The sequence below is a fragment of the Pipistrellus kuhlii genome, unplaced genomic scaffold, assembly GCF_014108245.1.
Source record: "Pipistrellus kuhlii isolate mPipKuh1 unplaced genomic scaffold, mPipKuh1.p scaffold_m20_p_7, whole genome shotgun sequence".
Lineage (NCBI taxonomy): Eukaryota > Metazoa > Chordata > Mammalia > Chiroptera > Vespertilionidae > Pipistrellus > Pipistrellus kuhlii.
Window position 1 is genome coordinate 1410556 of NW_023425573.1, and position 25974 is coordinate 1436529.

At 46.6% G+C, this 25974-nt stretch overlaps 1 protein-coding gene across 1 annotated transcript in view; it reads left to right on the plus strand.

The window, feature by feature from the left end:
- The window catches only part of MARCHF4 (membrane associated ring-CH-type finger 4), a 66697-nt gene that overhangs the window by 34594 nt on the left and 6129 nt on the right, over positions 1-25974 (plus strand). The window contains exons 2-3 of the mRNA XM_036421194.1: positions 11743-11898; positions 17079-17271. Coding sequence (XP_036277087.1) covers positions 11743-11898; positions 17079-17271 — 349 coding nt within the window. The remainder of the gene's footprint in view (positions 1-11742; positions 11899-17078; positions 17272-25974) is intronic.

The window sequence follows — 25974 nt, forward strand, 5'->3', positions numbered from 1 at the left end:
AAAAAAGAGAAAATCCCAAATAATGGAAAAGGAGAAGAGAAGGAAATGAGCACATATGGAATGTTTTCTATGTGCCAGACATTTTACATATATTATAGCAAGGAATTCTACAAGAATTTTATATTTGTACAGAGGATGGAACTAAGGCTCAGAGAGGTTAGAGAAAGTGTCCAAGGTCACAGAGCCAATGTGAAAGATTTATTGTTTTAATAGCCCTAGATCTTTATGCTTCCCAGTCATTTCCTCTTGGAAAGGCCCACTCATGCTGACTTTGAGTAGTCTGCGGCAATTGCTTTCACCAATGGGAGAGTAGCAAACTACGAAAGCAGAGACTTGAAAAGTACTTGGGATCGGGGTGTGCTCTCTCTTGCTGGTGAGAATGCTTCCACCATGATGTGAACTAGCCTGTGTAGTCCTACTGGCTAATAGGAGAGGTGTGAGCAGAAGTGGACCGACCATCCCATCCTAGACCAGCCAGCCTCTAGTCAACTCACAGATGCCTGAGCGAACCCAGTGGGGATCAGCTAACCCTGATCAGCAGAACCATTCAGACAACTTGCAGACTTAGGAAACAGAATAAATGGTTGTTATTTTAAGCCACTGATTTTGGGGTATATATTCAGGAGCAGGTTAGTTAGCAGCTAGAACTAACTGATGCTAGTAAATGACAGAGACAAGTTGTTTGATCTTCAAGCCTGTGTGCATTGTCTGTTTATCATGGAAAGATAAAGGTTGAAAATGTATCAGGAAAACACAGGTTAGATTATGATATGTTTCCACAACAAAGCTGCCCAGTCACACAAGGGTATCACTGGGAGGAGTTGGTATTCCCATATTCAAGTATCTTAAAGAGCAGTTGTGTGCAATTATCCAGGTCAGTTAATATGGGTTTAATGTGAGTCCCTTCGACCTGGGTTTCTTAGCCACGTAGTTGTCCATCTCAGAGATGGCTACACTGAGACTCTTGATGAGAATGTTCCCAATTATCACTATCATTTATCAGTTCCCTGGAGAAGAAAAGGCCCATACAGCACCCAGATTCTGCAGCCTCCAGCTGGCTAGGTGCCTCCTGATTCTCTTTCACAGCTGAACTTCTCTTCCAAGAATACCTAGGTTACATTACTACAAATTCCCGACTGCCCCAATCCTACAGCCACCTCCTGCTCCTCCCCTACAGTGGAAAGAAAGGCAGAAAGGAACAGACTGCCTGTATTTGCTGAGCCTCCCTCCTCAGGGTCCCAGCTGTGGTACTACTAACAGTTGAACTTGAGAATATGAAGAAAGGACAAGGCCTTGAATAAGGGATAGCAGCAGCAGATGCTGACTTACTGTAATGATATGGATGGAAACTGGTGTCATCCTTCTGAAGATCAATTCAGCAACATGTATCAACAGCCTTAAAAATGTCCATCCCCTTTGAATTAGTAATTCCATTCTTGGACTGTCTTTTAAGGATATAATTTTGGACATGAGAATTTTTTCAAGACATAGTGTGAATGGAAAAATGCAAGTTAAAAATAGGTTGTGCCCTGACCAGTTTGGTTCAATAGATAGAGCGTAGGGCCATGGACTGAGAGGTTCTGGGTTCGATTCGGATGGAGGGCATCTACCTTGGTTGCAGGCTCAATTCCCAGTGGGGGGCGTGCAGGAGGCTGCTGATCAATGTTTCTCTCTCATCGATGTTTCTAATTCTCTATCCCTCTTCCTCCTCTCTGTAAAAAATCAATAAAAATCCATTTAAGAAAATAAGTTGTATGTTTCTGATTGGGGGAAATGATGTGTGTGTTGGGGGGCTACAGTTATGAGGAAATTTTTTATTTATAATAAATCTCTATGTATTTTTAAGATATGGCCTTTTCTGCCCCAGCCTCTGGACATGTGGGTCCTTGGCTATCTTGGACATAACAGGACAACTTGCCTTAAAAACCTAGGAGATTGGTGAATGTCTAGAAATAAATGATTGAAATGATGCATGACATGAGAATGGAATCTAAAAATAGGGCTTTCAGTGTGGATAGATGACTGCTGAGGGGAAGATGAATAAATTTTTAAACAATCATGAAGTGCGAGTGGAGAGGGAACATGGGCTTGGGTTGCCAAGTCCCAGGAAGCAGTTGAAAAGCATCTTGATTGCTTACATAACTGCCTTGTCATGTAAAGAGGTTAAAGGCAAATAAAAGGAAGCCATATTTTACATGCTAGTCATTAATTTCAGAAAATGCAGACCAAAACACCATGGTAAAAGCCGAGACTCTGAACGTGTCTAAGAAAGCATGTTCCCAGGCATGAGTTCCCACCACGAGTTCTCATCAGCGGGGCTGAGCGTTCACCCAAGGCCGCTGAATGGCTCCTAAATGAGCAAGACTGTGGCCTACAGTCTCCATCTTTTGGAGAGAAACACTGCTGGCCCATAAATACTCCCCTGTCCCCAATTCTTAAGTCCAGAGGCTCGGGCTGTTCTATGAGCTTAGCCTTATCCCACACTGGTTTTCATATGGGGATCTGTGAAGGAGAACTGGAAGGCACTGGTAAGAATGGGAGGCCCTGGGGTCCCCTCCCCCACATCATCCCTGTACAGACGCTGGGAAGAGCGAGGAGGCCTTTGAAGATTCTCGTTCCCAGCACCAGAAGTGAGGAATACAGAACTGTTTCAAAGAAAGAGTAAAATTGCCAAGATGACAGAAGCTACAACCACTTGGAGAGCTTAGCAGAGGCTTGGAGTCAGCTGATGGGAGTCTCCTCATGCGCCAGAGCAATTCGGATTCTGCTCGCATGCTTCTCCTGACAGGGAGCTGGAGCCCAGCCTTCAGGAGCAGCATACTTCCAGAGAGGTGTGAAAAGAACTGGCTGAGGCGCCAGCCAGCTCCGGCTCTGGTTGGGTCTCCCCCTGAGAGGCATCCATCTTGCAGGGATGTGGGGCAGACTGAGGTTCTGAACCCAGAGGGGACTGTCATTTCTATTTCTATTTCTATTTCAGCGTTGACCCCCTGCACCACCCAGGAAAGCCCACTGCCCTCTCTGGGCTTCAGGATTTTCAGTCTAAATGGAGTGTAATCGGAGCAAAGCTCGTCATAAAGAAGAAATGCAAGTCCCACACTGAGAAAGAATTAAAACCATTTTGGTGTTTACTGCATTCTCTTTACAAAGCAGGCAAAGGAAATCATGGACTAAGACTTTTTTCCTCCTTTACTTCCCTTTCCTTACAGGCTCTTCATGACAAAGATCATGATAGCCTCCTTGCCCTGTTATCATGTCCCTCCATTCCTGCACGTCCAAGGGCATCGCAAAGCCCTCACCTGGAGCCATGAATATCCAAGTTCACAGCCTTACATGAAAGGGGGCAGGGGAAAGAGACGTAATGGCAGTAAATGCTCAAAGCTTAATACCTTTTCATCTACCCCATCACCAGAGACAGAGACAGGTCCATGTGGAGGAGGAAGGCTTGGCGAGGTGGTTCCTAAGAGACAGGGAGGCAGCCTGTGGATGGTAGTTCTTTCCTCCCCCTGAAATAACAGGGCAGAGAGAAGTACCTGTAGGCTCCTGGACTCCATCCCACCATTGTCACTTGTTCTCAATATCCAGGCTCCCAGGCAGCTTGCCGCAGAGAGCCCTGGTCACAGATATTGAGTGGTAACTTACACACTGTCCCTCACCGAGCAAGTAGAAGAACTAGCATTTGGATCCGGCAGTCAAAGCTTGCATATGGGCTTGGCACATAGTACGTGCTCAATAAGTTATAGCTACTGGCATTTATTTTTATCTTTGTATACACAAGAGTCTTAAAGCGATGTCAGAGACAGCAGGTTGCTAAGGAGTATCTGGTCCAGAGCGTCACAAAATGAGTCTTAGCTAACCTTGATTCCAGAGAAGAAGCATGAGTCTTCATGGAATCTGAATCCCTGGGGTAGAGCCTGGGAAATTTAATTCTTTACAAGTTTCCCTGGATTCTGATGTAAGTTCTGAGATGCAAGGAATCAGGTATATATAGCTTAAACCCAAGGTCACCAGCCAGAGGATGGCAAAGCCGGAACTGACACCCAGGAGAGACCCTGTTTTGTCACTCTGTAAGTCAGCCATACATGAGATTCCAAGTGTCTAGAGCTCTGATTTGGAATGTTCGTGAAGTGTAACATGTCATCACAGCTCGTTTACACTTGTAACATCTGCTGTATCCCCTAAACACACTGAATGATATATTAATTACAGTGACTGAAAAGTAATTTTGGTAGAATTTCACCAAAGCCCCTTCAAATAACATGAAGATTTTGCACAAATGGAGCTGGGCATCGCTCTGCCAGTGCATAGGGACAGTGGAGGGCCGACCCCAGGGGACGACTATTTGCCCTTTCACTTGCCACTGACGTGGGCCCTTGGCCTGGCCTGACTTGTGGGAAAGAAAGAGGACACAGTGACCTGGATCTCTGAAATTTCAGCCTGGAACTTTGGAAGCAAGCCCAGCTGGCTGGTATATACAAATAGCCCAGTTCTGGCCAGTCAAGGTTTATCGAAATTATGTTTTTGATTGAGTCAGCCATAGGCCTGAGGGCAGAGCAGCCTTTAATTTGAGCCTTTTGGTAACGATGGTGATGGTAATGAAACGTTATAGAGACAGACAAATGGACTATATATTTAGGCCCCCAGTAATACAGATACGATTATGAATCTACAAGGAAAATAGGGCCTTGCTTTCTACCAGTTCTTGGATAGCTTGGTTTGTTTATTATGTAGATCATGTCTGACTTTATGGAATTGAATGTTATTTAAATTCAATTATTGTGAGGTGAAGTTCTTTCTAGTACCAGTTGAGCACATTTGGAGGCAGTTAGAGGGAATAGGTACATTTGTCTTATACCAGTTACATTACAGGGAGAAAAGCAATGCTAAAAAAATAATAATTATCATGAAAATGAGAAAACATAGTTTGAAGGGGTCGGTTTGGATCTCCATGTGTGTGTGTGTTTTCTTGTCTTTTTTTTTTTTTTTTTTTTTTTTTTTAATTTGATGAGCAGGGAGGCTGGAAATTTTTCCATGAAGATGGAGGCTGATTATAGATGTGTGTGTATGTGTGTGTGTGTGTGTGTGTGTGTGTGTGTGTGTGTGTGAAGTAAGCTGCTGGTATGAGAGTAAAACTAAAAATAATTATGTGGTTAATTGGATTTAGTATAGATTACTACAGCTCATTAAGGCCTTAAATCTCTTTTTTTTCTACATAGTAATTGAGTTCTTTCCTTTTAAATAAAGTTGTCTCACAACATTTCTTATTTCCTTCTGTCAGTTGATGCCCTGCTGGTCTCCTGAAGCCAAGGTTTGGCCTTAGTGCCATGGAGAGAGCAAGTAAGAAGCTTGGGCCTGGCCTGGTTGGGAAGGGAGCATGGTAAATGCTGTGGTTGAGTAGCAGAGCTAAAAGGTTCACCTGAAAGAGCTCCAGGCAGCAAGCAAAGTACTGCCCATACACTACCTGATACAAGATGCAAAGAATGAGAATGGCCTATCTGAGTATAATAATGGATCCTAGGGCTACAGGATCTTTGAAGGTCATTTTTCGGATCAGCCTACCTCCCATAGGTAATGAGGAAACTTGCTTTATCATTCTTCACGGAGGCAGGAGTCACACCCTCTCCTATTCATCTTTGTACCACAACCTTTGCTGGTGAGTGGGACTTCATGATCGGTCATTTTTCTTGATCCTGATTCCAGTCTACACTGAACTCTTATAGGTCTGTGGACTCAAGAAATCATTATCTGGTCTCCTGCAGGAAAAAGACACTTGGAACTTATTAGGTTTCCCTCAACCTACTGCCCCATCTCTGATCCCTTTCTGATTCCTCCCTCCCCAAACCTCCCCCATTAAACCAGATTACAAGTGACACAGATAGTTGGTCAGTATCATGGACCAGTTTGGTTGTGCCCTCAAAGTTTGGAAGAAGGGTTATTGGTAGTCCTTACTGTTAACTGGTCTCTCAAATATGTGAAGTCTAAGGAGTGACACACAGAGTCCTTTCCTTTTCCTAGCAAGTCAACTATCCATCCTCTAAGTCCTAAGACCACATAGGATGGACATTGGGAAGTCCCTACTTCTTTTGGCATCCCTCCTTATTCTTCTCTATATAAAACTGGAGGATTAATTATTAGCCTCGTTTAATTATTAGATGGCAGAATGTCCATGACAGTAATTATGAAAACTGTGAAATGTTTATAACATTAGGATTATTGATAAGAATCTTATAGAAAGGAGGAAGGAGGGAAAGAAAGATATTGATTGATGTTTGAAGTCAGTAAGAAGATGGGCCTAGAGACAGGAAGATCTGCTATATCCCATATTACAAACCCTTACATATTAACCAGCATTTACAGAGAGCTCACTATGTGTTAGGCATAGTGCTAAATATATTCTCTTACTTAAATATATTCTCCAACTTCACAGATGAGCCCCTTCATGTTAATAGAAAGGACCTTCAGTGCTCCAGCAATCATTCTTGATTTCTCTACTCTAATCACTCCAATTCCCCTGGATGGCTGTTCATTCCAACTCTCAGATATCCAGTAACTCCTCCCCCACATGCACTTCCAGCTCATGACTGTGCTTCATATTCCCCCCCCCCCCGAAAAAAATAGAAGAAATGGAAGGAAACTTGCCAATTTTATGGTTAATTCTCAGTTCTCATCCAACTTGACCCATCACTGGCTCCATGTGACAGAGTGGATCATTCCCTTTTTTTCTGAAACGCTTCCTCTTCTTTGGCTTTTGGAACATTGTGTTCTCTTCTCACCTCTCTGGCCTTCCCTCTCAGTCTTTTGTGCTGGTTGGTCCCATCTCTTAAGCTCTGACATCTTGGCATCTTCTAGGGAACAGTCCTAATACTGCTCTTTTTTCCCACCTACTCTTCATTGGTGATTTCACCCAAGCTCATGGCTTTAAATGCCATCTGTAAACCAAGGCCTCTCAAATTTGTATCTTAGTCTAGACCTCTCTCCTAAACTCCAGACTTATGTATATTGCAATCCCTATTTAATGACTCCACTTAGACGTTTAATAAGCATCTCAAAGTTGGCATGTCCACAGCTGAACTCCCAATCCACCCTCCAAAGCCTGCCCTTCCTTCACTCAGTCTTTCCCATCTCAATGGAAAGCAACTATCTCCTCATGGCTCAGCTAAAAATTAGCACCATTTTGGCTTCTCTCCTCTCATTCACCATATCTAATCATCAGTGAATCCCAATATCTGTATCTTAGAGATGTATTAAAAACTGACCATTTCTCTGCTCTGCTGCTGCCCAAAACGCCACCACTGCTCGCCTGATTGCTGCAATAGTCTCTGTGCCCTGCTCCGCCCTTTCTTTCTTCGAGTCTATTTTCAGCACAGTAGCCAGAGTGATCCCATCAAGCACGGTCAGATCAAGTCGTGGCCTCTGCTGAAAATACTCTCCTAATTTCCCATTTCATTCACAGTGAATCACCGACAGCCTCAGCTGATTAGTGCCATTTTTGATCCCCATTACATCTCTGACCGTACCTCCTACTCCTCTCCCCCTCATTCACTCTACCACAGAAACACCAGCCACTTTGGCTCCTCTGGGACACGCCACGCATGCTTCTGCCTCAGGGCCTTTGCACTGATGTGCCCTTGGCCTCGAGTGCTCAGTCCTCATGGCTTGCTTCCTTACCTTCCTCAGGTCTTCACTCAGACGCCTCCATTTGATGAAGCTTTCCAGAGCTGCCATATTTAGAACTTCAACCAGCCACCTCCCTAAGCATCCCATTTCCAGTTTCCCTGCTTATTTTCCTCCATAGCATATGATAGCATCATCAGAATTTATAATTTATTTACCTCTTTTTATTGTCTGTCTCTCTCAGACAGACAAGTCCATTCAGTGCTGTATCGCTGTCACCTAGAACAGAACTTAGAACATGTCAGATCAATATTTAATGGTTAAAAGAATAACTGAATGAAAGGTTAAGCAACTTTCTCAGGGACACACAGATTGTATGGGCCTGGATACACCTGAGTCTATCTGGGATTAGAGCCCAAGTTCTCATCCATCACACTAATCTCAGCAAAGGAAGAGAACTCCAACCTACACCCAAAGGCAGGTGTTTCTATAATTTCCTTTGTGTGTGTTTTTAAAATATTTTTATTGATTATTAGAGAAAGAAAGGGAGAGAGAGAAAGAGAGAGAGAGAGAGAGAGAGAGAGAGAGAGAGAGAGAGAGAGAGAGAGAGAGAAAACACACAACATATTGATCGGCTGCCTCCTGTAAGCTCCCTACTGAAGATCTAGCTGGCAACCTGGGCATGTGCCCTACCCGGGAATCAAACTAGCAATCTTTTGGTGCATAGGATAATGCCCAACCAACTGAGCCACACCAGCCGGGGCAATCGTCTCCTTTGTTTTGCCCTCCCGGAGCTGCACACTGAGGCAGGGCTAGGGCTGCCTTTGCTTCGCTAGACAAGATTTATTTACTTCTGTTCAGTGGCGGAGATGCCTGGTGCCTGCGTGGGCAGAAGGGGAAGTCTTTGGCTTACCTGCCACTGCCATGGCAACCAGGTAACCTAAGGACTCCAGAAGCAAGTCCTTTCAGACTGAGAAGGGGAAAAATGAGGCAAGCCCGAAATAAACAGAAAGCAACTTGTGAATGGAGAACTGACTGGGGCCCTGTGCCTGCTGCTTGCTGTGTCATTGGCAGCAAGGATAATCCATCCTGTTCTCTCCCTACCTCTAGCTCAGCCATGGCCAAGGGCAGTGGATCACCTTGTCCTGCCTCCAGCCTCTAGCATAACCCCACTAACCCATCCAAGGGCTCACGCTGTTCTCTTTAGCACCCCCAGGGATGGGGACCCCAACACTCTCAGTGACCTTTTGATAACACAAAGGATGGTCCTGGCCAGAAGTCAGGTGACCCATGTTCTGACCCCTGCCCACCTCAGAGGGGCAGACTGTTAGTTCCTTAATCTCAACTTCTCTCTGGGGCTCAGTCGACCCTTTACTCAAAAATGACTCCCTTCCTTACCTATTTGATAGTAGGAGAATCAAGTGGAACTGTAGTAAAATATATATATGAAATTAAAGTCCTTAGGGAAACGGAAGTTAGCACTGCAATATTCTCACAAAAGTCTTACTTGTGTCAGGCACTGTGCCCAGCATTTTGTGTGCTTGATCTCACTCAGTCCTTACAGCTACCCTTGAGAAGGTAAGAGCTGCCCACAATGGGAAGATGAGGAAATGCTGCCTCAGAAAGGTTAAGAAATTTGCCCATGTTTGTACAGCCAGTAAGTGGCAAAGAGGCACTCAAACCTAAGAAGTCTATCTCCTATCTCCCAACACTATGCCCTCCCACTCCCATCCTGCATGGTATCCAGTGGGGCCTGAGGTTAGAGAAGAACTGACTTTTCTCACCCTAGTCATTCCCAGGACAGTCCCTGAGCCCCAGAGTCCAAGCAGATCATCAGGAAAGTGTGTGGTGCCCTTCCCATTTACTAAGGCCCTTTGATCTTTCGAGTTTGCTGAGCTCAGAGGACAAGATCATGATTCCCCCAGCTCAAAGGCTGGAGCCTCAGGGGCTGGTCCTCTCTCACAGCCTGGTGCCTGTCCAGTCAGTGTGCCCAGTTCTATGGGGTTTGCAGGAGCAGCCCCAATCCCAGAAGAAACAATTAGAAAATAATTAAGTGCCAAACTATGGGTGATGAGTTGGGAGAGGAAACAAGTCTGTACCCTGCTGGTGGGCCCTCAGGTGGGCCAGGAAGGGGTGGGTCCGGTGATGAGAAACCAGAGAAGAGACCAAAGGGTGCCGGTGTGGGAGGGATGGCACACAGAGGAGTGTGGAGGGAAACGCAGAGTCTGATGATGTCAGAGACCTGGCTTCACATCCTGGCCGTGCCACGGCTGGCTAGGTGACCTTGGGTTGGTCACTTCCCGTTCTCTTTGATAGAGGTCCCTCTTACATCGAGAGATGTTCACCACCTCAGTTTCTTTCTTTCTTTTTAAAAATATTTTTATTGATTTCAAAGAGGAAAGGAGAAGAAGAGAGAGCTAGGAGCAGCAATGATGAGAGAGAATCCCTGATCCACTGCCTCCTGCACACCCCACACTGGGGATTGAGCCCACAACCTGGGCATGTGCCCTGACTGGCAATAGAACCATGATCTCCTAGTTCATAGGTTGATGTTCAACCACTGAGCCACGCCGGCCAGGCTCACAACCTCAGTTTCCATGTTCCACCATTTAGCTTCTAACAGAGTTTCCTGCAAAGAACAACAAGTCTCACCTGAAATCATCGGGCTGCTGGCTCATTTCCACTTCTGTTCTTGGGAAACACAGGCATGGCCAGCTGGAGATGGCGGAATGTCCATGTTGAGCCCTAAACACACACACAAAAATACGTCTTTCCTCCCAATATACATAAAAATATACGAAATAAAACTTGCATAAATGCCAAGGTTAAAATAGCTTCTTTGCAGATTTATTTATTTGGTAAAATTCTGGATTGCTTCCTCCATCAAAGTTGACTTTTTCTAACAGTATTGGTGTCCTTGCTTTCCTCTGTTTGTGGTGCCCGAGAAGTCCCTGTTCTGCCTTTTGGATCGCACAGTCCTAAGGGAGAGCGGGGTTGGGAGCTTCAGGGAAGCAGCACACCATTGACCTCTTGGCCCCACCTGTGGCACTGAGAAGGTCATGCCCTCGCTTCTCACCTGAGTATGTTGAGGCTGGGCTGTGGGGGGTGAGTCCAGTGAGCCCTGCAGTCCCACATCCAGAGCCACCACAGAGGGCCCAGACCTTGTTCTCAGGGGCGGCCCAGCTCTCTTGCTTCGTGGCTGCTGCTTGGGCAGCCGGCTGGCACCATTTTCGGGGACCGGGAGTAACGTCTCTTACCTGATCCGCAATTTGACGTGGCTGCTTAACAAGCGATTAATCAAACCAGTTTGTCCTGTTAGAGTAAATGAGTCTAGGAAATGCTGCCATGAATAGTGAGGACTTTTGTCCAGCACCTCTCCCCACCCCACCCCCTCCCATCTCCTTCCCAGAGACACACGGCAGCGACTCCAAACCAAGGATTTCTACCCCTTTTCCAGGTGCCACTGCTGCCCACCGGAGCCAGAGCTGGCCATGTCCTAGAGCAGTGGTCGGCAAACTCAGTAGTCCACAGAGCCAAATATCAACAGGACAACGATTGACATTTCTTTGGAGAGCCACATTTTTTAAACTTAAACTTCTTCTAACGCCACCACTTCTTCAACATAGACTTGCCCAGGCTGTGGTATTTTGTGGAAGAGCCACACTCAAAGGGCCAAAGAGCCGCATGTGGCTCGAGGCCCACAGTTTGCCGACCACGGTCCTAGAGGAACAAAGTCTCTTGTCCATCAAACAGACATGCATGCACACCCCTGCCAAAGCTGGGTAGTGTCTGTTTCAGGCACTGAACTGGGTGCTGGGGGACACAAAGGTGAATCATATACTGTCCCTGTGAGGGGTCACAGGGTATGACCCCCTTTGGGTGGCAGAAGGTTTCCATAGAAATCAACTCACTCTTTTCACAGCAGCACTAGGACTCGGGCAGCACGGAGGCTAATCCTCCATTGAAGGTGCCTGGCTCCCACAGTGGGGAGGAGGGAGCCCAGGTCCCCTCTTTGGAGTCTGGTGCCTTCCAACAAAGCCTGTGGCTTGGTTTCGGAGGTGTTGTCTCGGCTACCCTGCTGCCTGCCAGCCAAGTTCTGGGCCTCACCACCCTGTGCCTTTCGTCCTGCAGGGGGAGCTGCTGAGCCCGTGCCGCTGCGATGGCTCCGTCAAGTGTACCCACCAGCCTTGCCTCATCAAGTGGATCAGCGAGCGGGGCTGCTGGAGCTGCGAGCTGTGCTACTACAAGTACCACGTCATTGCCATAAGCACAAAGAATCCTCTGCAGGTAACGCCGGGCTGCCCGCTGGCCGCGGGCACTCTGGTGCGGCGACCCGGGCTTCCCACACCCCCTGCCTTCACCTTAGAGTCAGGGCAGTCTGGGGAAAAGAAATGAGGTGGGCCAGGTGGGCAAGATCACAGATGGCATTTGGGCAGGAGGAAATGAAGAACTGTTGCACATTTTTTTAAGCCTCAGCAAGAAGAGGAGAAAGGAATGAGGTAAAGAGAGAAAAATAGATATAGAAGGTAAGAAGGGCAGTGTCCGATGAAAAAGAGAATAAGAGAGTGGTGGACAGATGGATGGATAGATGATGGAAAGATGGATGGATGGATGGATGAAAGTAGAAAGGAAAGGACAGGACAAGGAAAAAAGAAGGGAGGGAGGAAGAAGAAGAAAGGAAGGAAGACAAGAGGACAGAAGAGAGCAGAATAAGAAAAAGACAGAGTGGATGGGGTGAGGAGAAAGACTGAGAGAGAGCCAAAGGCAAGAAAAGAGGAAAGAAGGAGAAAGGAGATTCAATGGCACTCCCCGCCCTTCAACGTACATGCAGTTCCCCTGGAATCTTGACAAAATGCAGCCATGATTTAGGACTCTGGGCTGGGGCCTGAGATTCTGCATTTCTGATGAGCTATTGGTTGAAGGTGTGGTATGGATGCTGCTGATCCATAAATCATATTTGTGTGACAGGGACCAGAGAAGAATGGAGAAGAGACAGGAGGCAGAGGGAAAGTGAAGAACTGGCAATAAGGAAGGAAGAGCCCCAGGTGGTTGGCTCAACAGATAGAGTATCGGCCTGCAGACCGAAGGGTCCCAGGTTCAATTCTGGTCAAGGGCACAGGCCCAAGTTGCGGGCTCGATCCCCAGTAGGGGGTGTGCAGGAGGCGGCTGACCAATGATTCTCTCTCATCATTGATGTTTCTATCTCTCTCTCTCTCTCCCTTCCTCTCTGAAATCGATAAAAATATATTTTTTTAAAAAATAAGGAAGGAAGAAAAGGGGAGAGGCTTCTGTGAAGGGCAAGGGCAGGGAGGAGCAGGGCTGGGGGCGGGGTCTACCAAGCAGATTTAGTCAGGGCTAGACCTATAAGAACGGAGGGTTCCTCCACCCCATCCCCCACCCTGCCCGGACACATCCATCATCCCAGAGGAGAAGCGGGCCCTGCACCACCTCGGAAATCCTCCAACTCCAGCAGCTCTCCCTCCGAGGCCCGCGCATGTGGAGAGTGCTTGGCTTCTGAAAATACCGCCACATGCACATCAGCCAGCTAAGCTGCCACGTCATCAGTGAGCCAGCAGGCCAGTGAGGGTGGGAACCTGAGTGTCTGCACAGTGGCTTCCCTGTCCTCCTGCGGGGGAGGGGAGAGTGACTCTGAGTCCAGGAGGGCGCTGGTTTGGTGGTGATGGTGGTGGAGTCTCTGCATGCAGCGGGCAGGGGCAGCTGGGAACATGGAGCTGCAGTGTCCAGGGCACTTTATTTTAGGCAATGTGCAGCTTACATGGGGCACTGCCAGGAGTGAGTGAGTGTGTGTGTGTGTGTGTGTGTGTGTGTGTCTGTGTGTGTGTGTGTGTGTGTGTCTGTGTGTCTGTGTGTGTGTGTATCTGTGTGTCCGTGTGTGTGTGTGTGTGTGTGTGTATCTGTGTGTCTGTGTGTGTGTGTGTGTGTGTGTGTGTGTGTGTGTAGACCAGGGAGGCGGGCATTTTTTTCTGGAAGGGGACATTAAAACCCCCAGGTACCCCAGCCATCCTGATGGTGACACAAGGGGTCAGAACAAGAGGTGCCTCCCCGGGGCTGGTTCCATCTTCAGTCATTGGTTTCCAATCTTGCAGTGTCTTAAAATAGCGGTGTCGTGAGACGGCTGGTTCCACACCCCGGTGCCTTAACTCTCCCCTTCCTTCTCGCTGACTCAAGCCTTGAAGAAAGGTCAGGGTCCACACCTGCCAGTCTCTCCGTGAGTGCCCCTGGGCTCACCAACAGGCATTGACCTTTGATGCATAAGACAAAAAAATAAATTAAAAAATCTAGGGATAACTTTGGGGTGTGTGTATTTTAATCTCATAAGTACAGCAAACAAATGGCAGAATCTACAAAACTGAGCTTTTCATTTACTGCTCAGTGACGGCTGTAATTCCGCTGCTTTTGGAAGGGCAGGGGTGTCGCTTCACCTTTCCAGACAGCTCAGAGGGACTAGCAGCGGTGTGTGTGGTTGTTGCTCACATTGTCCCCATTGTGTGTCCTGGGCTCCGTGGGCCCAGCCAAGTGTGAGGCAGCTGCCTGCTGAGCCTCAGAGGGACAACTCCTGCTCCCACAGCCCAGGCCGAGCCCCCACAGTACGAGACAGAGTGGACAGGCCCCACCGCCAGTGAACAGAACAATGGATGGGAGCCCGGGGCTGCCTCTGCTCAGTGTGGGGAGGTTTCCCCCAGGCCCTATCAGTGGTGAGAAACGGCAGCCATGACACTGTGTTACCTCAGTGACCCTCTGCAAGCTCTGGTCCTAGCAGAAGAGCCACCGAGAAAGGAGTGTTGGGGTGGCCCGGTGGTCTCCAGACTTCGTGGCTATTTCTTACCCTTTCTGCTACCCCTGAGCTGCAGTTATATTCATGTTCAGTTGGTGCTCGCTGGAGGCCAGCCACTGTTCTAAGTATTCATGTATAGTATCTCATTTAATACTGAAAACAACCCAATGCAGTGGGTGCTGTTATTATTCCCAATTTACAGATGAGACCGGGGAGGCACAGAGGGGTCAGCAATCTGCCCAGGGACACCCTGGTGGAGCAGGGTTGTATCCAAGGGGTCTAACTTCTGAGTCTGGCCCTTAACCTCTCCCCTGTAGTGCACAGCACTGAGTTTGCTGAGTAGGTTTACCTTTAGGCAGCCCTTACCTCAATGTGCATAACTATATTTTTGCTGAAACATATGAAGAAGCACAGAAAGTGATTTCATTTAACCTTCATAACATTCTAGGAAGTAGGACTGATTATTTCTACTTTTACAAAAGGGCAACTTGAGAGTCTTTATGACATATTGGCTTCTCCTAGGTCACTCTCTGCCAAGTCGGGGCAGAGCTCGGCTGGAACTGGGTCACCTGCCCAGACTCAGTGCCCCATGTGCATCCCCTATGTTGCAAAACAGGTGGTGCTTGAGAATCTTGCATTCATAATTTTGCTCTGGGTCTGGAGGCGGCAGAGCCTGGAGCCGCTTGAACACCCCCCCACCCCCACCCCCAGCCTCTTTGAGACCTTAGTCACTTGTTCTCTGTTTTCTCCTTGCGCTTCTGCTCCTACACCTCTTGGGGAGCTTCACATGGAACATACAGGAGGGCAGCTGTGACGATGGCCCTGATCCCACTCCTTCTTCATGCTTCAGACTGTAGTTGGGGCTCTGCTTAGTTTCCACAGGTGGCTTGGGGGCTGGTCAGAAAGAGCTTTAGGAATCAAGGGAACTTTTTCGTGCCTTTGGTTTTGGGATTTTTTAAATCTGGAGCAGGAGAAGGTGGAGGTTATTGATGACTTGATGATAGAAACAAAAAAGCCCAGTCAAGAACCCTCTTCACAGATAGTGGGACAGGCCCTGGAAAAAGCATTTGTTGTGTAGGTTCAGGTTACAGACTTCTGGAAAATTCCCTTGTTATGTGTAACCCTGGGCGGGAGGAAGCAGTGGAAAATTTAAAGATCCAATGACATGTAATGGGATAATTAAATGTAAAAGTGGATGTCCTACATCCAGATTAGCAAGCGACATGTTTTCTAATGGTTACACTTCCTCAGGGGCCATTGGTCAGTCCAGGCTGGACCCAGAGTCAGTGCCCCCATCCCGGCCATTGAACGCAGAGTGAGCCCCCACTGTTGGCAGGTAGAGGGTACCCTGCCTTCCCTCCTGTCCAGGCCGAAATGCCCTAGGGGATCTTCTCTGCAAGATGTTATGCAACTTCCTATGATCAGGAGATTGTCTTTCCTTCCCCCTTCCTAAGCCTGATCCTTGTAAAATTGTCCAACTTCCCTGCTTAAAACTGTTCAAAAGCATCCCATTTACTCTTAGGACAAAGTCAAACATCTGCGCATTTCCTTCAAGATTCCACATGGTCTTCCCTTCTTGTATTTCCAGTATCTCACCCCACAACCTCTCCACTCTCTTCGCTCCACTTACCCTGGTCTTCTTCCAGATTTTCATACTCTCAGGGCCCCCTCCCCTCTCTTTCTCTAGTTAATTCCTACTCAATTCAAGCAGCACTTCTCCTGGGAGGTCAAATCCCCATTTATAGACTTCCACAGTCCCGTGGACCTCCCTTTCTTACTCCTGATAAATTACTTTTATAAGAAATGATTAGGTTGTCTGTGCTTTCTAGAATGTAAGCTCTATGAGAGCTGACATTTTGTGTGTTCTTGCTTACCACATTGTCTCTAGTTCCTAGAAGAGTAGCTGGCACATAGAGAATACTCAGCGCAAGTTTGCTGAGTGACAGCCTGAATAAATCCCAAACTAAAATCCAACTCCAGGCTCATTCAGGCCTCTGCTACCTAGATTGTCATAGAATAGCAGAATCTCAGAGCTGAAACTCACCCATACCTTAGCCTTCAACCCATGTGTCAATATTGCTATTAGTATAATGCTTTTTCTGTTTAAAAAAATGAAACTTTAGTGTTCATATATAGTCAGTAGATTATATTGTTTTTCTTATCTCTCCTCCACATCCTGGGCCCTCTCCTAGTCTGTTGAATTGGTAATCTTCAGCATGCATATTAAATGGCATACCAGGTGTTGTAGAAAAGTTAAAAAGGTCTGTGTCCTCTCAGCAACTAATAGTGTGAAAGGAAACAGTGTTGCTTTGAAAAGAATATTCTGGGCCCTGAACGCCACCCACATCAGCTCTGCATTTTTACTCCTGCCTCCCCATTTTTCTGTCTGTGTCATAATCAACCTTCCTTTGCAGCCATGTCTGCCCAGAACCCCACCCCTACCTACAATGACTTTTAATCATTTGGTGTGATATAGGTTTCTTCCTACAAAAGTACAACGTAAAACTAAAAAACTTGCAAGAATATCCATTGTATCACTAGTGGAAAGCCCTGGTTTAAATCCTAAACCAGTGGTAAGAGTTTGGGGGTGACAAAAGGAAGAGGGATGGGAATGGGATGAGGGTATCTGAGCAACAGCTAACCTAATGACCATTCACTCCCCTCCCCACAGTGGCAGGCCATCTCTCTGACAGTCATCGAGAAGGTGCAGATTGCAGCCGCCATCCTGGGTTCCCTCTTCCTCATCGCCAGTATCTCTTGGCTCATCTGGTCAACCTTCAGTCCCTCGGCAAAATGGCAGCGCCAAGACCTCCTCTTCCAGATCTGCTATGGGATGTATGGGTTCATGGATGTGGTGTGCATCGGTGAGTTGGGGCCTGTCTCCATGGGAAGTGGGAAGCCAAATGATGGTGAGTTAGACAAACCCCTCAAAACCACACCCTCTGGGAGGTCAAAGCAGAGAAGGTGGCAGCCTTGAAACCTGTGAGCTCAGGAGGGGCTTGTGGCTTAAATTTGGGAGGTGAGTGGGAAGCAGGGAAGAGAAGGAAGATCTAAATATTTCCAAGCATATCTGTCTTACCTGGTTGAAGATAGATAAGGAGGCTTGCCACTATGAAGATTTGTGAAAAGTCTGTTGGTCAGCCTATCTGCATCTGGCTGGCTGAAGAAAGCCTCTTCTCTGTTGTGTACCCCTGGCTGCCAAACCAGACGAGGGCTGCCTGCACATTTAGTTTCATTCTCTTCACAGCAAAATGCCCAGAATCAGTATTGAAGATGCCTGCCTTCTTTCCCCAGCTTTCCATAAGCCGATTCCAATGCCCAAGATTTCTCTAGTCTAATTATTTTCACACTGTGTGTAGCCCTGGGCTTCCACACCCAGCTTCAGGAGCCGCCTTCATGAGGGGCATGGAGTGCTGCCCTGACAGGCTCTGACTCTTCACCCCTGTGTCACCCTGAGCTTCTGCTCTTTTATCTATTTACATGTTTCCATTTCAGGTATGATTCTGTTTAAAAGGCATCAGTATTTTAGAAAAAAGTTGGAAAGCCACCACTTGAGTTCCTTCTTATCCCATTCCCAAATCCATGTTCCCCTCTCCAACCTCCTGTTAGGTTGGTTGGTGGAGGGCTGGGTCTTTCCCCCAACAAATGACATAGGCTGTCAACTCTGAAGTCTTCATCCAAGTGACTGAAGAGTGGGGAGTGGTACTGGTTTTCTGAGTGATGGGAAGCCTGCACATCACAACCCGGAACTCTCAGAATTCCCCTAGGCCATAGCGCTCACAGCATCAGAGTGCCACAGCTGTCTTCCCTGGGCATTTGCTTATGAATTATATAAAAATGCTACAAGGCTTTTTTTTTGGCAGAAAAACATCTATTAACTAGAATTTGGATGGGATTATATTAATGTGAGTTTCTCTGGAATCCTTTAATATTAGAACCAGAGAGGTTGGACACTTGCATACTAATGACAATAGCCAGCGACAGCGACTAATGATGCCAGAACTTGTAAACTTGTCTAAGCATCTTGCTGCCTCTCTGTGCTAGTGAAACCAACACATCAACCCCTAGTTCAAGAGACTGTTAATTATGACATGTAGGCATTGAAATAAGCAGACTGCCCGGGTTTGGAGGGCAGTGGAAGAAAGAGGAACATTAATGGGAGGAATATGACTCGAGGCATTCTAATTTAGTTCCCTCTTGCACAAAATTCCCTTCCTACTCCTGCTGAGGCCTGGCCTTGTTGATGCCAAAAACCAGTTGTGTCTCCATATGGAGGTGTGGGGCTCTGGCATGGAGGGGCCTTCCTGTAGAGGCCCCTCCAGCTGCCCTTCATTCTCCTTTAGGCAGGTTTTTGATCTGTCGTTGATTTGAGCTTCTATGAGACATACTTTCCTGTCACGTGGTGTATTAGTCAGCTTGGGCTGCAGTAACAAACAACTCCAAAATTGCAGAGCCTTACAACTGCAAGCATTTATTTTCCATTCATGGGACTACAAGATGGCTGCGGCTCTGCTGGACTTGGCTGGGCTTAGCTTCTGACTGTGCATTGGCTTTCGGCCTGCTCTGAGCCGTCTCTTCCTGCTGGGCCCAGGCTAATGGAGCAGGGACTACAAGAGTGTATTCTCCTAGCCAAGTGCAGGAGCACAGGAGGACTGGTCGACACATGCAATGCTTCTCAAAGCTTCTGCTCAGTGCTGGTACATTGCTCCTTTTGCCCACAGACATTGGCCAATGCAAGTCACTAACAAGCCTTCCATCAAAGAGGTAGTGGGGCAGGGAAATATACTTCTCCTTCCCCAGTGGGAGTGTGGGTGAGAGAGGGGAGCATAAATACCACTTACCACTCAGAGCTCCATAGGTCTGACGATTGAGATAATTGGACAGAGAGGAGATTTTACAATTGACCAGCACGACTCCCTTGTCTGGCAGTTGAGAGAGCTGGGCCCAGAGAAGGGAAGTGACCTGCTCAAGGATGCTCACCTGGGAGTGGAACTCAAGTTCCTTCTATTAGCCCTCTCACATCAGGTAGAGGAGTCACAGGGGTCACTTATGGGATACCTGCAGGTGCCACCCGCCACTTTGATACACCTGTGTCCACTTACAGGAAGAGCCCTCAGTAACAGGCCTGCCCTGCTCCCTGTGGCTCTGAGCCACTCAACACCCCTACTCTGGTCTACCTGGTCTCTGGTCTCTCCTGATCAGAGGCTATTCTATCATTTTGTTGACTATACTAGAGCTAACAGTGTCAGAGCATGTCCTGCAGGGCAAGGATTATTTTTCCCATTTTTAAATTTTTTTTTATTTTTAAAATATATTTTATTGATTTTCCACAGAGGAAGAGAGAGGGACAGAGAGTTAGAAACATCGATGAGAGAGAGACATCGATCAGCTGCCTCTTGCACACACTGGGGATGTGCCCACAAACGAGGTACATGCCCTTGACCGGAAACGAACCTGGGACCTTTCAGTCCACAGGTGGTCACTCTATCCACTGAGCCAAACTGGTTTTGGCTTTCCCATTTTTTCAGACAGTAAAACTTTGAGACTGAAGGATTTGTCTTAGACTGAGTTGGACTCTCCATTGTGTTTTGCTTTTTTTAAAAATATATATATTTTTATTAATTTCAGAGAGGAAGGGAGAGGAAAAGAGGGATAGAAACATCAATGATGGGAGAGAATCATTGGTCAGCTGCCTACTGCATGCCCCCTACTGGGGATTGAGCCCACAACCAGGGCAGGTGCCCTGACCAGGAATCAAACCATGACCTCCTGGTTCATAGGTTGACCCTCAACCACTGAGCCACGCTGGCAGGGCCGTTCAGTGTTTTTCTAGGAGCGGCTGTCCACGGGAGAAAATGCTGGGAGGCAAAATCAAAAAGGAAGTAATATGTGACCTGCAGAAGAAAGAGGGAGGTGATGGGCAGTAATTGAAATGCATAATTCTTATGGTGGCTGTGACGATGGTGATTTTGATGATGGTGATGATGATCAGTAGTGATAGTGGTTTTGAGGATAAAATTCAAGTACGTGTCACTTCTCCCGCTCTGCAGTGTGCTGGCCAGTTGAGGAAAAACACTCAGCACTGCATAAGTGATTACAGAGTATCAGCTTTTGAGGGGCTCTCTGGAAGCAAGAAGCAGGTGAAGACCTGCAACATCTACCAGAGGTTCTTAATTTCCAGGCTCCACTAGATATTCAGACCCACAGAAGTACTAGTGAGCACCCTGGCACCAGATTCATTTAGAGGAAAGTAGGTCGGGAACTATGGCCTCCACAAGGCAGGTCTGGCTTACCTCTGCAGTGAGTCCTTGCAGGACAACCATTTCCTTGTTGAGATCTAATCTCTTGGCCCCAAATAATAGCTCAGGAAGGAAATAAGATTCACAATAGTGGGTGTAGGACCTACCATGGCATAGTTTCCAGGGTCCCCACAGAAGTCTCTGTTTCCCTTTCCTTTCCTGTGCAATAGAATAATACCACCATCTTCAGAGTTGCTGAGAGGACTGGAGAAGATAGTGTATGTAAGGAGAAGGCACCCCTGAGTTGTCAGTGGCCAGACTATAATAGAAGGCGCCTGATCAGAGTAGGTTCCACTCATAGGCACTCAATAAAGGTTTGCTGAATCAAGTCACTGCCTAGAGAACCTGACCCTGTGTCCTCACATAATTGAGAGTCTGCTGTGATGTGGAGCAGTGCTTCTTTGGGAAGGTCTTGGGTCCCCTCATGCGTGTCCCCTCAATGAGAAGATCTGATTACACTGAATGTCCTCGCTCCACCGGCCTCTCTTCTGTCATCTCTAATGACACTGTCTGCCCCAGCAGGGAAGCTGACAGAGCCTCCCAGAAAACAAATGGGGCGTTCTCTGCTCCAGTGGGTCAAGTTATTAGAATTTAACAAGAGCAAATTAATTAAGGTCTTTGGCACCAAACACATTTTTTTTTCCTTCACTTCAGAGACCCAAGAGATTGGCCATCAAAGTGTCAACTTTGCAAACACAAGGACCTCATCCTTACCATGTTTCTTTCTTACTTATGGGTGGGCCAGGGTCAAGGAGAAGGAAGGAGAGCAACATTTCTGAGCTTGTTCCAAATCTTTAAGACAGCAGAATATGGCTATTAACAAAATTATTTTAAAAATTTTTGTTAAAGTTTTCTCTGTGTGCTGTCTATTTAGGCTTTTTCCTTTGATTTAGAGATACCTGGTACCTGCCCTCTAAAATATAGGAATTCAAATCCTCATTTGTAGCAAATGGGCAGAGGGTGGTGGCAGCAGAATTATTAAAAAAAATTTCAAATTTAATTTTAATTAATATTAACTTAAAATACATGTAGGCCACAAAGACTCCTTCCTTTCTTCCCTCCTTTGGGCTAGAAATGATTTGCCTGTAAAACCTTTTAATTCCCTGGTTAGAAAATTTTGAAAATATGCAGGAGGCAGCCTGATGCAATAGAAGAGACTAGGAAAGAAAAGATCTAGGTCTGAAAACAAATTGGCCACTACTTACCTCTATGACCTAGTTACTTCCTTTTTCTACAACTCAGTCAACTCATCTGTAAAATAAGAGGGTTGAATCTGATAACCTCCAAGGTCCTTCTGGGTCTGACATCCTAGGATTTTGAAGTTATGTCCATTGTGAGAAGATATCATAATTCTCAGAGGTTGACAACTGTGTCTGGGGGGAGTCTCACTAATGGCTTGGAGGACAAACAACCCATAGGCATCAACCATATAGACCAGCAAGTGAGGCTCAGTCTATGTTTCATTATCTGCATGTGACTTGTCCAATTTTCTGAGTTTACTATTAACTCATATCTCACGCATGCCCTCCCTCACCCCTCACGGCTTCCCATGTGTGACCACCTCTCCCCATAGCTGAGCTTTGGGATGCTTGGAGGACGAAGATGACTGATTTAGAAGCAAACACACCAAGTAAGCACTGTCCCTCTCAAAGGAGACCCCTTGGGAGGTAATTCACTTAATCCAGTTGTGCTGACTAGCTCGGAATATTTTAGGAACACCTCTGGAGAGCTGTCTTCAGTGCCTGCAGCACAGTCTTTGGAACAGACTCAGAGTGGCATGTCTCTTTGCTGCCAGAGGTTTGTGACTAGAAATAGCCCAATCTGATAAATACGGTGGGTGCTCAAGCCAGCTAATACATTTTGGAGACCACATGAAAACATGCCCTAATCTGCTTTTCTCATGTGGCCTCTAACCTAGTATTGGAGTGATTTTAATTAGGGTATCTCCTGCTTAAAAAATAAGCCACCAAATTTCAGTGGTTTAATGCAATAGAAGTTCCTGATCAGTGGGAGGTTATCCACTACACAGCAGTTCAGGGACCCAGGCCCCTTCCATTTTGTGGCTCCACAGTCTCACAGGGCTTTTGACTCTTATCTCCAGCTAATGGAAAATAAGAGAGAACACAGATAAGGGACACTCACATACTTTTCCTCTCAACACGCATTGCTTAACCTTGGCCATGTTTGTATAAATAAACTACTTTTGTAACTTTACGGTAATTCTTTTAAAATGAAGTTATGTGATACTTATTTAATAATACTGATAATAAAAGAATAACTAGTATTTATTGCTGATTATATACCAAGCACTGTGAAGAGTGCTTTATATGCATCATCTTGTTTGTTCCCTACAATCCTGTGATGTAGTTACTATTATAATGCCCATTTCTTTCTTCTTCTTTTTTTAAATTATCACCTGAGGATATTTTTCCATTGATTTTTAGAGAAAGTGGAAGAGAGAGGGAAAGATAAAGAGAAATATCAATGAGAGAAACACATTGATTGGTTGCCTCCTGCAAGAGTCCTGGCCAGGGCCAGGGCTGGGGAGGAGCCTGCAACCAAGGTATGTGCCCTTGACCAGAATCAAACCTGGGACCCTTTGTTCCACAGGCCAATGCTCTATCCACTGAGTGGAGGCTAGGGCATAATGCCCATTTTCTTAAGAGGTAAATCACCCAAGGTCATACAACTAAAACTCAGTTTCATCTGATTACAAATCCCACATTCTTAACTACTCTGTTTTAACAATGTGACACATATATTAAAGCACATTTTATTATGATTTCAAATAGAAATTATATATGCATACACATATATAATTTCAAAAAAATTATCTTCTCCATAGAAGCATTCTCTCTGGAGGGAGTACTTGACCTTGAGCACAGAGAATGAAGCAGTCCAGACACACGGCACTATTCTGCTTCAGATAAACCTAGGTTTATGTCCTACTTTATATAAGCCGTGTGTCTTAGGACAAGACATCTATCCTCTCTGAGCTCACTTTCCTCTTCTGTAAAGTAGAGATTATATTACCAACTTCACAGGGTTTCTATGAAAAGTATACTGTATTTGCAAAGCTATTTTAGAGTGACAGACACAGTAAGCATTCAATAAATATTGGCTGTCATCACCATCAATCACCATCATCACCAACACCTTCATGATAACCATCCAGAATGGCGGAGAAATGCAATTCTGTCTGTATGTGTCCAGATGGTGAGAGCTCTGCTCCTCATAAAGAAACCCCACAGAAAAAATCCACAGTATCATAGGGCATAATTCACACACACTTCCAGGGATGGGCATCTCAATTTGGGGCTCCAGGATACTTCTCTTTCCTACTCAGTCCTACAGAATTAAGCTTATGTCACATCAAAGAGCCTCAGCACCCAAAGATTTTCCAACAGTTCTTCTCACAGGCCTCTGCAGTGACCTGGGTATGAGTGCCTAGAATGTTCTCATGCTGATGCATTGAGAAAAGTTCTGTACAGCTTGACCAAGGTCAGCTGGCCCAGCAGGGCCCTGCTCAGAAGGGAATTCTTTCAGAAGCTACTTCCAAGGGACAATCCCCCCAGGCACTGAGAGATGGAAACAGAAGGTGGCTTTGCATTTGCCCTCACTGAGTGTTTTCAACATCCTCTCTCCTTTGAGTCTTTGTTGAAAGAGTCAGATGACTCAAAGCATTCATCAAACCAAAACTCAAAGCATTCAAGTCAAGGTGAGCCTGCCCAAATGGGGCCCCTGCACCCACATCTCACCAGTTCCTCAGGGAGGCCCCGAGAAGTGCAGCCTGGCTACTTGTGAGAAGCGCAAAGCTGTGTCTCTGGTGAATATTGGGCAAGTGGCATTGCAGTGAGACCTATCCTGGCAGCAGCTTCTGAACCCACCCCAGATAGCTGGCTATATTGATTTCTTTCCCACACTTGCCTTGTAAGTTCTTTGGTGGAGGTCCTGACAGGGCTAGCCCCTTGAGGGGTAGCATCTGGAAGGTGAGTGTTTGACAACGGTGGGGCCTCCGAGGTGTCTTGCCTCATAATTGCCTGTAATTCTGCAGGGGGAGGGGAGCATCCCTCTAGGTGACTACTAAGGCTCTCAGCTGTGGAAGAGAAGATGCAGGTGTGACAGCTTGTCTCCACTTCTGTGGAGTCAGTGGGAGAGGAGATGCAGGTGCGAAGGCTCGTCTTTACTTCGAGAAACACATCGATTGGTTGCCTCCTGCAAGAGCCCTGGCCAGGGCCAGGGCCCGGGAGGAGCCTGCAACCAAGGTATATGAAGTGGAGCTGGTTGGTCTCTAGAGCTGCTTTCAGTTCCAGCATGTTACTCATCGATAAACAATGACTCACACGGAGGCTCAGGAAGGACAGTTAGAAGATGGAAGGACATGTGCTTCTGTTTGGGGATGGGGCTGGCAAAGAAGGAGGAAGAGATACGAGTGGGCACTTTCTATCCCGTGATCTCTCCTGGCCCCACAACAACCAACATCACATAGCATTGAGTGTTAAATGGGTGTCCCACACTGTGCCAGGCATCAGCATGAAGGACTCATTACCATGTTTAATCTCATAACAACCCTATAAGGAAAAGGCACCAGCCCCAATTTACTCGGAAGAAAAGTAATTCCTAAAGCCACAGGCCAGTAAAGTGACAGTGCTCTGAATGTCCAATGCATGCCCATTGGTAAGTTGACTTTAAATTGTGGATCCCAAAGGTCTTTGGGTCTAGGAGAGGAATAATCTGTTTCTCCAGTAGTCTGGCATTTTTATGTCTGTCACATCTGGAAGTATTTTTTAGGTTACTTATAGTTATCTTTTTTTGTTTAAAAAGTTGAACCTTCCATGAGGTAGTGGGCCAGGATAAGAACCATGTCACAGGCAGTGCTGTCCACACACAGGCAGCACCAGCACTGCCCGGGAGCTGCTTGGAAATGCAAATTCTTAGGCCTCACCCCACACCTACTGAGTCAGACTCTCTGGGGCTGGGCCTGAGGGTCTGTATTTTACAAGCTCCCCGGTTGATTGTTGTGTATGCCAAAGTTTGAGAAGCACTGCTGGAGAGTTGTCTGCAACTTTTATGTCATCTTATGAGGACACCAGCAGAAGATGGGGGTAGGGAGGAGGATTCTAGCATTAGAGAGAGAACCATAGGCTTATCTACAGACTTCTCTGTTAGCATTGGCCTTAACTCCATGCATGATGGGGACCAAGTGCTCATAGAAGCATGTAATCGGTACTCAAATACCAATCTCACTGCTGTGGACACAAGAGCCAA